The sequence below is a fragment of the Varroa destructor genome, unplaced genomic scaffold (assembly GCF_002443255.2).
Source record: "Varroa destructor unplaced genomic scaffold, Vdes_3.0 BEIS01000005.1, whole genome shotgun sequence".
In the NCBI taxonomy this organism is placed as follows: Eukaryota; Metazoa; Arthropoda; class Arachnida; order Mesostigmata; family Varroidae; genus Varroa; species Varroa destructor.
In genome coordinates this window covers 9,228,278-9,241,462 of record NW_019211458.1, presented here as the reverse complement: position 1 = coordinate 9,241,462, position 13,185 = coordinate 9,228,278, and the positions used below count along the sequence as shown (strand labels likewise).

The following is a 13,185-nucleotide window of genomic DNA, read 5'->3' as shown; positions in this document are numbered from 1 at the left end:
CACTGATTTAATAAAGGATATAATTTGAATTTATTTACCTTATTAGTTTAATTCAAATTAGTTGAACGATATCTGTATTTGTGCGCTAGCGGCATTCTTCGAGAACCTCCCATATGTGTTTGGTTAGTAGATAATAAAGAAGAGTATTAGCCGTGAAAAACGCCGCGTTTATTTCGGTGTATGGGCATTTTTCTTGTATTTCAATGTTTGTTGCGATTCCAGATGGTGTTGTCAAGAGCTTCTCGACAAATGGACCGATGCTAAATCAATAAATAGACTTGCCACCGAGTTGTTCACAAACGAATCAGCCGGTCAACTAACAATAGTATAGAAACTGTCGCTTCTTAGGGCAATCGACCTTTGTGCTGTGACTATTTTCTTGGAAAATTTAACAACATTTTCGTTCTAGAATTAGGTCCAAATCTCCGTACATACGGCTAGTGCTGTGTGGCTGTAGGAAACGGAAGTTCGACCTACATTTTTTCCCATTGATTATTAACTTTAGAGGACCTACTCTTTAGCTCAGGATAAAACCACCTTGAAAAATAGAATCGAGCCGAAAAGTTGCTATCGCCGTTAAAGATCTATAATAACTCTATGACCGAACGGGGGTTGGTGTTTCGCGGGCCCACGGGTATGTTTGCTAGTATATGGTCAAGCTAAATTGGACGGACAGATATTTATTAACTTATAGTAACTTTAAACTAGAGAAATAGCGACTGTTCACCGCCGTTTGGCATATCCATAGGTCGGAAACAGGCAGTAAAACTAAGCGTTGATGCTGACGACAACGCAATGGCGATCGCATGTCGCGCGTCACCGGCAGCATTCGCGTTACTTCGTTCTATATGACGGGACCCTGAGAAAGCGTCTAGACTTCACGCAGTCTTCATTTCTTCTAGCATTTAACTAAGGCCTAGTGATGTTTTACTTTTTTTTTTATTATTGTCGATTTTCACATTACAGGAGCCAGTGTTATTACGAACCTACGACAACACATAGATGGCAAGATATGCGAACCCCACAGTCTTGCTTATGGCGACTAAGGATTTTCGTGACGCCATTACTCAAATGTCGCTTTTGCTTCCTAATGCTCGAAATTGCATCATAGAAGCCTGTTGATTTAACGAAAAATCATGCCATTCGCCTGATATCAGGCTATCCTAGACACCTTAAGACCTGAGTAATTTCCCTACGGCACGACGATGTTGGTTATTGATGACAATAACAAAGATTACATTCTAAAATTTTGCAATCGACTTGTTCAGCAAATTTGATCCTGTGTGAAAGGTTGCATGTAAAACGCGTCAGCTACGGCTTGCCCTGGCAAATTTGAACCCTGAGGATATTGGGTTCATCCTGTATCTAACACATTTCCCTCCCAGGACTAGGCAGGAGAAACCTTACTTCTGCCAAATTCGACCACTCTGATAGTGCAGCCGTGAAGCCGTATGGTTTCAATTTTCTCAAACGTATAGATCTCGTTACCTCCGCAGAGACGAAACGAGGCCATATGCCAACTTGTTCGTGGTTCCAGTGTCAGTACATTGTTTCTTTTTAATTTCATCGACGAATTACGATTGATACCAAATGTGCCTACTGCTCTTATGTATCGCAAGCTAGCATTGCGTTTCCTTTTTTTTTTTGCACATGCGTTCTTCTTATCGGCGTTTACCTAACCAGTCAAGCAGGGCAGTGCAAACACGTGCCGATCTGTATCTGCGCGTTAGTATGCATGCAACAGACATCAAGGAATCGTCCCGAATTTACAATCGTAAAGTGCTGCTGCCCACTTTTGGTTTGCTCCTGCAGTACCCGCATTTTGGTCGATTGGTTGGCTTTGCTTTCGACCCACATTGGCACTATCGTATACGGCCCGGCAAGCCGTCATCACTCCGCTCTCGTGTATCGCTCTGGTTGTGTGTGTGGCTACATGTATTGATCTGCCAAACTAACGGTAACGAACCCCTCTCCGATCCAGTTTGGACCGTCCAGCCACTTGTCGCTGGAACCATCGTGGCGCCGTAGAAACGGGGGCAAACGAAAGTCAGGATGCCATAGCGAACTAGTTGTTACAGCTGGTATCGTCGCCAACAGCGGCAGTAATGATGGCATGGTGCCGCTCATTCAAAACTTACAACTTATTTATTGGCCGCTTTTTTGATTGCTCGTTCGCTAGCCAGTCGACCTCCTAGTCGGGAGGAGCTGAAGGCTGAAACTCGGTCATGGAGAAATCAAACTGCATGATTGTACGGGAGACAGGAACGATATAGCCACTATAGAAAAATTTTTGAACCTCAACAGTATAGCAACATAATTGTACCTCCTCTATCTACGTATAGTTACATGAAACCATCACTACCACACTTGTTCATGTAGCAAGCTCTGGTTGACCCCAGCGGAACAAATGCCACCCAGAAAAAACGTGGCGGTGGTTTGTTTTGACGATAGTCGTTGAATTATCTGCCGTTTAAGCAATGACATCGCTCGTGATTGCTTCTAATTCGACATCATCATTAGCGTTGCCGCTACCACTGTGACTGTGACGGTCATAGCTGTTATTGTTTCTGCTAGCGACAGAGTCGTCATTCAAGATTTGTGTCATTGACAGGCAGTAAAAACATTTAGCAGAATCAGAGCACACGGAAACAGAAGCAGAAGAAGTTTAAAGTCATCTGTCGCTGCTGCGGGTGAATGTTCATACTTTCACAACCGTATAGTATAGCTGCCATGAAAGCCAAGTGTTATACCTATAACTTTTACACAATATCGCATTAACAACGCCAATAACATACGTCGGCCGATAAGCTATGATTGATATCGGCTATTGTCTTTATGCAGACGTGCTTGATACCTTAGACCATGAGATGCTACATGCTGCATTTTTACGGAATAGACCTGTATGAAACACAGTGATATTGTGGCAAATTTAACTAACGCTTCAAAGGGTACGAACAGTTTGTCGCTTGTCATTTTTTTCGAAACACGTTGCCTGTTCTTTTGGTACCCGTCAACGTTTGGTAACGGATGGGTCACCTGAGATTTCCTATGCTAGTAGAAAAGGTACTGTTTGTTGCAATGGTATAACATCAGTGTTAGATATTGAACTTCTAGAGGTGAAAGCTTAGGAGTCAACCGGTCCATCAGGTTCCACAGAATAAGTAAAAATGTAATCATAGTTCATAGCGGCTGATCTCATTTTGTGTGCTATAGAAAGTATATGAGAAATACTCAAGAACTCTCAAGCCAGATCTCGACAATCTTAAGAAGCTCCCTTTCGAACGAATAATTCCTCATTGATGAAGTAACTCTTATGGAAAAAAATCTGCTCACAATAAAGTGGTAATGCGTGCAAGCTGCTGTGTACGGTAAAGATGAAATTTCAGGGCTATTAAACTTGAGAGGGTACTCACTACACACGAAGATGTACACTTGTACTAAGTAACCATTGTAGCTTAAGTAGCTTTGAGGTCTACGAAATAAAGAGGGCAAAGGCCCTGTGTAGGAGGTAGTCCTGCTGCGTGATCGCAGCTTTTGTACAGCAGTTGCCAGCAACGCTTTGAAACCGTACCTCGATATGTAGCTACTTTCCTATTTAGACTTAATCGGCTTCCCTATGACTAACTGTCCTTTCGGTTACCCCGTGATTTCAAATAGAAATTTGTTGATTTTGTTCATTGTGTTTTGGGCTGGAAAAACGGGAAAATTAATTAATCTGTATCTTATAAATCTCGGCGTTTGACGCCGACTTTTTGGGAGATGCATTCACCTAAAATAAAAAGCTTGCAGTCTGTGTTCGAGAGCATGACATCAAAGCGTGACTATAATTTGTCGCGGTAAACCTGAGTGGTGTGAGCTACATTCAAAGCAATGCTTCTGACAACGACGATTAGCGAAGGATGCGTATCCTTTCGACCAAGTACAGGGGTCGAATAAGCAAAACATATTACTATCATGTTATTTCCATGTTAGCTTCTAGATGCGGCCTAAGGGTTTGCCACGCACTGTGTGAAAAAATTCTTAATAAAAAAAATTGTTTATTCACAGGTCGGATGTTGACGTGCCTAAAAATGAACAGGACAGAAACTAGTTAAAAAAAAGTTTGCCATATACCCTAACATACGGGTACACAAGCGGTACGAAAATTTCTACTGAATAGACTGAAAGGCTATCCAACCTTTCTAACCCCGTTAATGAAATATAGCTTTGACAAATATAGCATGCATCTCACCGTGTGAGCGCGTATAGTATCCACCGACATGCACACCCATGAAATACAGGTACGCTTCTTTGTATCCTTAAAGTATATGATTTATATTTAGTATCAGAAATCTGTCAAGATTTTCTTATTTTCCCGTGTTGATATCGAAAACTAAAGGCTTTCATCACTCGTTCACTAGGATAGCCTTGACCCCCAACGAAATACCAATCGCGTGTTTTTTTCTCTCTAGCATTTACGTGCCAGCAATGTTACGACGTACCATTCTCAACTTGGCAACGTATTCACACTTCCATTACATTAACTTTTCCATTCTGTATTGATAGCCACAGGATAGCAGTGTACTTGTCCCTTTGATTTAATGTTGGACAATATTCCATTCAAATCCCATTGCCCTTCGGGTATGAAATGCTAAAAACAACTATACTTTTGCTAGTTTGCAGGATCTCGTCTTTTATGGTCAGGTTTAACGTAACTTGCCAGTTTGAACAGGTCTGCCGGTTAACCGCTGCCTGTAACCGATGCTAGAACTGTTATGTAGGCATGACATTATGGACATGAAAGCTAGTCCTGCACATAGTGCTTAACGTTGCATGTGATTGCACATCCCTATGTTAAGTTAAACCTCAAACTTTTTTGCATATTGGGAAAATGACATCATCAGATGTAGCTCTAAGGATCTGGGTTCTTTGTAAATATTCACCTATCGAAATGTGCATTTAAGTTATTAGTTAGTAACTACAGTAGTAAATCTACTGTGCGTTTAGAATATTTGATAAGTTGGCTGTCGTAGGAACGCTCATGCTGCGGTAAAAAAAAGATGCGGTGCTTAGGAGATACAAATAATCCATCATTCATTAAGAAACATTCTTAAATCGATAAAATAAATTAAAAGATACTGAATATTTAAAGTTACTATAAAGAGTAAGTACCCTTACTCTTTATAGTTATTTGGGTCTACCTTATATATCTGTGGCTGGCGATATTCAGATATCGATAGGAGACGTCGAACTATAATATAATCGTATTTTAAATATACTTGTGCCCATGTGATCTTTCACAAGCCTCTTCTCAATTAAACGTTCCCCCATACTGCGGCATCGTGCATTCAATACTAATTAATACACACGATTCTGTTTTGCCTTTGTGTTCTTTTTGCTTGGTGCTGTCATTTGAATATTGGCGATGATTTTTATGGGCTCCCGTGAACTGGGCGACGACCGCGAATCCTTCGGGCACCATCGTAGGCTGTCGAGCAGATCCAACTGGCAACAGAGAGCAAAATTACAAAGGAAAAGGTCAAAGAAGAGGAAGAGGAATGGCAGGCGGTAAGTTTCGTTCATCCTTCTTTACGCAACTTTTTTTTCCCTTCAACTCGAGCCGTTATTGCCCACAAAGCAGCCACTTTTAAAAGTAATCGAACAATGCCAACCTTGCATATTATCTTTGTTTATATATATATATTTATTAGCAAGAGAAACCCAGATGAGTTTCTAAAGCCCTTCAGTCCCTTGCCTCTGTGTCCCGTTCTCAACAATAAATATAGTGTTTGATTTTGTTTATACATCCAAACACAAGTATAAGGGTAAGGTACAGGAAACAAATTATAAGTTACATCGTAATTTCAGTCAGAGTTAGAATATATTCATAAAAAATATTGTTTGTCAGAGATTTAGCTTCAAAAGAGTCAAAAGGTCAAGATACTTATTAGTGCAAAGCCTCCATTGAAAAATGTGAATAGCTAAAAAAAAATATTGCTAACTTACACAATGAAGTCCTGGTAGGGGACAAGAGGATGTGTACAATAAGTTTTTGAAAGCACCAGTTCTCTCCAATGTTTTCACTGATTGGAATCAGCGAAAAGTTGGCCAACGCTGATTACATTTCGATAATTTTTTCGACAGAAAACAAGCTCATTAGAGTAGTGAGATCTATTTTATCTCGTCCATGCCTTAATTTCTATTAATTATATATAATTAATTAAGTGAATGGAAATTTAAATCATGCGCACTGCTAACCGTTTTATAATACGCCACTTGTGTTCATCATCTCCGATTAGTTTCGTTAATAAAAACGATAAATACATTTTATTTAACTGATTCTATAGTCAGGTCTGCTTACATTTGAAATGACACCGACTTCCCGGAAATATATGTATAGGACTCTGCTAAGAAAAAAAAAAACGGTTTTCTTCTTTTTACCTAAACCATATCGCATCCTCACAGGTCGCGCCTGTTACCATTAGGTCCGTACTAAAAGGCGTATTGTTCTGTGTTGCACTGATACCTAATCGCTTGTCCTTAACTGCGTCGGATTAGGTTGTGATTGTTGCTGTTGATCGACGTGACCATCTCAGGCACGACGACGAATTCTCGTAGATGAAAAAAGCTACATACAGCAGGGAACCGTTAACCGGAACCTCTTCTTCCAACCCGCGTGATTGGTTGCTGCCCATAACACTCTCTTTCACGAAGCTGGATAAAACACAATCTCAGCTATTTTTAATCGAAGTCAAAAACGATATTTCATATAGTAGTTTTAACCAACCAATACAAACATTTTAATAAATCAGGTGGCTCCATCTCACGACTTTTAGGGTTTCTTCAAATAGCCGGTTACGTGCGCTTTGTTAGACTATCGAGCATTTCTATTCTATGTCTCACAATTATATGTTAAGCACCGAATGTTGTTTTAATTGAATATCTGACACAATAGGATGGGCAAGTGGTATAGAACGCGACGGAATTATATTGTGGACATTCGTGAAGGTCTGGCTAGCAAAACAGTGCCGATTAAAAAAAAATTCTGTTTTAGACTATAAATTATTTACTGCGTTCGTTAATTTTCACTCATCGAAGCAGAAATATACGTCTCAAAAACGCTAAAAAGTTAATATTCGGTATAGAAGTGCAGTGGTCCGTGGGGTGACTCCATGAAGAACATGTAATTTGTAGCGTAAGTTTATGGCAAGGCGAAAGGTAAAGCGCCAGAACAACAGCGTAACAATAATGACGAAAACATCTAAGCTTAAAGTTAGCGTTTCAAGTTTCAGAGTTATACACAGGTCCGTATTAAAAGTAAATCTAATCCCGGTGGCGTTATCAGAAAACCTAAGTGAAATATTTTTTTTTTTTATAAGATCCCACATCAGTTTAAATCATACACCATTGAGGATTTACGACTGAATTGATCAGTCAAGATATCAGAGGCGACACTTCTTTATTATTTATTTTTATTATTTCTTCAATAGTCTCGACTAGTTCTACTGTGTGAGCATGTTTTCGGATTTGTTTTTGTATATACGCTTTTGCAAAAAAACTTATTTTTACTGTTTTAATAGTAAGGACCAATCTCAAAATAATTTTCTTACATTCATATTACGGCGTAGGGTTTTTGCGTAATGTACGGAATTATTCCACTGGAAGTGCTAAATTAGACTTAGGGACGTAACTTATTTATTATATTATATTATCAGTTCAAAAGCGGATTGATCAATTTCTGTTGTCTAACCTCATCCACTTTTAAAATATGCCGAATTACTGTGAAGACGTATTTTTTTGTGTGTATTTTTTTAGGTGTATGCCTAACACCTTCAAGAAAAACTTAATCTAGGAGACTTTAACATTTATTTTATTGCCGAAAAAATCACTAACAAGCGACATTGACTCAGATTGTCCTGTCTGACACCAAGAGGGTCCTGCAAACGGTGATATATCGTTCTAATTTACTTCTGATTGTATGTCCTTTCAAGTTTTCTAATGTACACGACAGGGTGAAACCAAACAATTTCAACTTCATTTTAGCAGGAAGAGAAAGTACTATTAATCGGTCAGCCAGACCTTTAGAATGGCATATAAGAGAGGCATAGGTTAGAAATTAGTGGGTAGTGATCTCGGCGGAAAAGTCTGAATTGAGGTACAGGTTCATCGGACCTTAAATAGTAGAGACCGGAAAAAGGGACAGTTTGATACGACGTAAGATTTTCTTCAAAACTACTTAGACCGAGCATCTGTTAGTCCTTTTTCTCAAAAACACATGATGATTGTAGAGAAAATAGATGAGATTTTTGTGATGTTTAAACACTTGGCTGATGCATAAAAATTCAGGTATGAATGCATCTGATAAAAATGTAGCTACTTCTGATAACGATGCAGAACGACGGGTAAGTTAAAATTGTACGTAGTCGTAAAAGCATTTCGTATAACTTTGTATGTTACCTCTCTTTTAAATTGAGCAACGAAATTACAGATTGCTCTGTGAATAAATTCCTCATTTGTATGTTGTGCTACAAAGGTAGAAGGTTGTGCGTTCGAGGTTTATTCAACTGGGCGGTTCGCATGCCTTTTGGCACTTCATACGTAATTCCGGTCAACAAGACATCTCTTAAACCGGTTAATCCGATTAGTTGCTAGACGTTTGATTGCCCTCTCGGTGTTTTTAAAAATACCTAAAAACAGGTAGAATGCTTAGGGTGTTACGTCTCGCTGTCGTGGGTGGAATCGTTTAGGAAGCTTCTAAATTTTTGGGGCTCCTTTAATAATTCCTACCTTGTCGATAGAATATCGTTCTGCCCCTGGATTCTGCTGCAGATAGTACTTGTTTACGCTCCATGAATGCTTACGGCAAATATTAGATTTAGTCTACTTTGTAATACAGGTACAGTTGAAGATTTCAGGCTCTCGACGACAGTACGAATGGACATACAGGATGAAAGTACTTTAGAAGTCGAACCTTTACGGTGTATTGTATATTTGTATCTTTCACTGCGGCCTTTAGACGTTAACTATTTTTTTGCAACTGAGCCCCCCCCCCCCCCCTTACGCAATTAGCTAGCGAACATTATTTTGTACATAACATAAATTGCTTGCGTATAGGTAACTATCTGGCGTATGTTATGTTCGGCTATTCGTGCAAGCCATACCTACAATTGCTAGGGAAGGATTTCTACTAGTGAGCTAAAGCAACGTGATTGAAGCGCGGTTACGTTTCCCAGGATCCGAACGCTACGTATAATATTAATGCCTATCAAATCCATTATCTTCGTGTATATGAATCCTTGTACAAATGATATAAACACAATACTGATGTTAATGTTGCGTTCGCGTCGTTCTGTTCGCCACCCAATAACAATCAAAACACTACACACTCTTAAAGAGCCACGGGGCAAGATGGCGAGCTTTCATTTGCCGAAGCGCCACGGCGTATACGGATGTATGAGTGTTTGTCTCTTGTCAATGTGTGTGTGTTTTTTAAACGTATATACATTGACGCAGAGACACATATCGTTATGCATCCGTAATGACAAGTCAACATGGAAGGGTCAATTGCAGGTTCGAAGATCTTGGACAGATCTGGTAGTAATAAAGCTCACAGTATTTCAAAAAAATCATCAACGGCAATTATCGGGTATACATCAATGCACCACCATTATTATTGCTATTATGCATAAGGTGTTGTGATAATTTTAACATTATTTCTATGTCTAGCTAATCGTTACATAGATCTTCTTTCCTCGATATCAGTACCATTCTTTGATTAACGAGTGCTTGTAGCGCTCGTCGTTTTATTCTAGCGACATTATTGTTTCCAGTTCGTAATTACGGTTATTCCAATTAAGTCAGATATATCGGAATACCATTATTATTATAATATTATCATTGCATGTATCTTAACCACAGCTCAGCTTCGCCAGCCAGATCACTGTCGTATCCGACTGATAGCGCACATTTACGTAGTGCCGTTGGATAACGCCCTTTCTCGTCCAGTGGCCGGTAGTTATCTATATGTGTGGCTGGAGGACTTTGGTGCCTAAATAAAGTCGTGTATGGAACAGCTGTACAGCGTACAGCGATGTAGAATTGACTGTTCATCGATTGTCCTGGGCGTAGAAAGGCCCCAAAAACCTCGAACCCAACAGGAACCAATCTGTGCGATGGGACGCACAGCGCAGCTCCTGCTGTCGGCCAAGTAAAACCTTTACAACGACTAGACGTTAGTTAGGAAGGAGAATTGCCACGGACCTACAAATAGGTTACTTGAGCGTTTGGATTCAAGCTTCATGCGCAGAAAGTCGGGAACAGCATCGTCAACGCGACTAGTTAACCTTGCTTCGCGGCGTCTTCGGTACTTTAAGCTAGCCTACCAACTCTCCTGCTGACAGATAGGCCTTGTACAGGAAGCACAGGCCAAGAAGAGAAGGAATCAAATAGGCTAAATGAAGTTACTGCTTTCTGTATCTATTGTAACCTCACCGATATAGCCTGGGATGGGAAAGGGGTTCTTGCCGCGAGAAAGAAAACCTTTGAAAACACAAGAAAAGTAAGAAGACCCTGGTGCTGTCGATGGCCTGCTGCTGCCGTTTCCGGTGTACCAGAGAAACAGGACGCGAGACACGATCAAGCCGACGGTTAGTCAGAATGAAGTAACGGCCGATATCAATTAGCACCACTACCAGTACGGCGATGTCGGTTAGATCAGTTGCAAGCGCTAAAAAACAATGGGATCACTTCCCCACTCTCCGTTTCAACGCTTTGCGAAGACTCCTTATCAACTGCCCACCTACTTACGTATATCTTGAAAGGGTATATTCATATTGAATTCTAAATCACACAGTGAAAATTATAATGGCAAGTTAACTTTAACAAAGCTAGGCTATTTGTGCAGAGTTTTAGCAGAATCATGAGATAAGATATTGACTTCACATAAAATATGAAAATGATACGGATTATGATTCTGCTGACGTTTCTTAGTCTCACAGTTTTGATTCTACCTTGTAATGCGTGTAATGTGTTAGGCGGCCGGTCACGTTTCACTTCTCTTTATTGAAATCCATCGATATTTATTATTAGATATCTTCAAGTACTGATGAAAAATTATTTGCGTCTTTATAGCTCTCGCATTTCTACACATTGAAAACATGCTAAAAAAAAGTTTTTCTTTCTTATTTTCTATAAGTATATAGATCACTTTTTCCTGCCATTACATTTCATTGACCCGTACTATCGATCTTTAGCGGTCCTTGTTTGTAAATAGCAGGGTACTACCGCACGTTATATAAGATGTATTGCCACGTAGAGGAAAGCAATTACAATGTATTCTATTGCATCAAACGGTCTTTCTATCGGTTGGTGCTCACAGTTACCAGAGCGTCAGCATTAGCAGTAAAAGGTGGCGAAAAAGCAGACATTTGAATACGAGTACTCAGCCCTCTACTAAAAAATTAATGCCACCAGTAGCAGAGTCAGTCTTCTAATATAACCCAACTATGTTCGACTCGTACGAGATAGGCAACGTTATGAAGTATCGGTTTAAGTTGTCCTGTTCAAGTGCCTTCGTCCGCGGTGAACGTCATCAAGGTTAGTTGTTGGCGCCCGGAAGCTCCTGGCCGTGGCATCTAAAGTCCCATCAAGCTCAAGCGGGCTGCCCTCGCAGGCGCCTAGCGCCTTCGTCACGAAAGACAAAGCTTCATAGTAATGTCCTTACTAGGGGCGTATTGCATTATCAGGATCTTATTATCCTTAACAGCTACGAACCCTTCCTTATACTTCCTTTGACCATTTTCTATGAAAAATCAACTGAAGACATTGTTCGACTGTGCATTTTATATCTGACATTTCTGTTCCGTTACTGATAGATAACGACGCTTCCCCGTAGCCCAGAGCTGCAAAACGCCGCTAGTTCACAACGCTATTGTCGTTTTATAGTTCTACAATGTTTGTAACTTTTATGATAAACATGGAAGTTTTTTATAATGATATCTCTCGTTATGGCTCCTTATTTAAGGTTATCCAAATGATGCGGCTATCGATTCTGCAGCAGCTGGTGCTGCAATAGAAACCGGCGCAGCTCGTTCGCCGCATATACCTGCCACATGCTTTTAAAAAGGGTCCCGACCCCGTTGGCCATTTAGCTGATCTCCACACTGTGCAGCCTTGCCGTTATCATTTAAAGCAATCACTACACTCATCTATGAACGTATGGCGCGACGCTGTGCGTGTAGCATCGAGCCGGGCCTGACTGGCCGTCAATCGCCTAGAGAAACATTGTTAGTAATTGGTGTATTGTGACGCACTGCTATAACACCTTTCGTTCTGCATAAACTGGACGCTCCTAATATCCATTGCGGTCTATTAGTCAGACCATCTATATAGTCACTTTTAATATATATACAAGTACGACACATTAGCATTCATTCTGCCTATCCCCTCCTCCTCGCGCCGCTATTTTGTCGTTTATCTGAAATGCCGCGAAAAATTCGAATTTGCTTCTCGCAACGCTCGCGTGCAATAATAATATTAATAATCGGTAGTCGCGACAGCTTTTTTCTTGTGTTATCAGGTATGGTCGTCGCTCCTGTGCATTATCTTACAAGGCGTCAATAAGAAACCGCTACAGATCTGACTATGATTGCGGTGTCATTTTCTCGGCAAAAATCCCACGCCAACTAGTCCCTGTCACCCGCCGAATAGTATCAAGTGGCTATAACTTAAGTTGAATTACACTCGTGCGCGGATGACGTTGTTATCGATAATATTTCCTGTGATTTAATACTTTAAACTAAATAATTGTAATCCGTAACTATTGCCGTACTTAATTTTACTACTAGCCGCTGTGGGAAATGTATATACCTTTGTGCAAGGATCGCGCGATGTATGATGATTTTTTTATTACTGCCTGCCTGCCTATCGGTATTCAAAGCGTGCGTACGAAGTGCGAAGCATCGAATTGTTTTGCAATGAGATATTGTACGGCGCGGTCTTGCTCTGATCGTCGTCTAAGTAGTCGTCTTTATTTCTAGTTGATCAGGCCATTATAAGACTCATCTTCTCTACTGAATCGGATACTTATTGTGTTATTGTGTTGATCATTGCTATCGTTGACGCCCCTTAGACCGGATAGCCATAAGCATAAACAGCCTCCAGCAGTAAACCGTAATGTGTCCGTGTGAGAAATTCGGTGGTGCGAGA

At 40.3% G+C, this 13,185-nt stretch overlaps 1 protein-coding gene across 7 annotated transcripts in view; it reads left to right on the top strand.

Annotated features, from left to right (window-relative positions):
- smash (smallish) overlaps positions 1–13,185 on the top strand; it is an 86,272-nt gene that overhangs the window by 51,024 nt on the left and 22,063 nt on the right. For 6 of the 7 annotated variants that reach the window (XM_086991670.1, XM_022809514.2, XM_022809515.2 and 3 more), the window contains one exon: positions 5,467–5,547. In XM_086991670.1, coding sequence (XP_086847796.1) covers positions 5,467–5,547 — 81 coding nt within the window. Of the gene's footprint in view, positions 1–4,077; positions 4,281–5,466; positions 5,548–13,185 lie in introns of those variants that run through there. The other variant, XM_022809518.2, reaches the window with a different exon arrangement.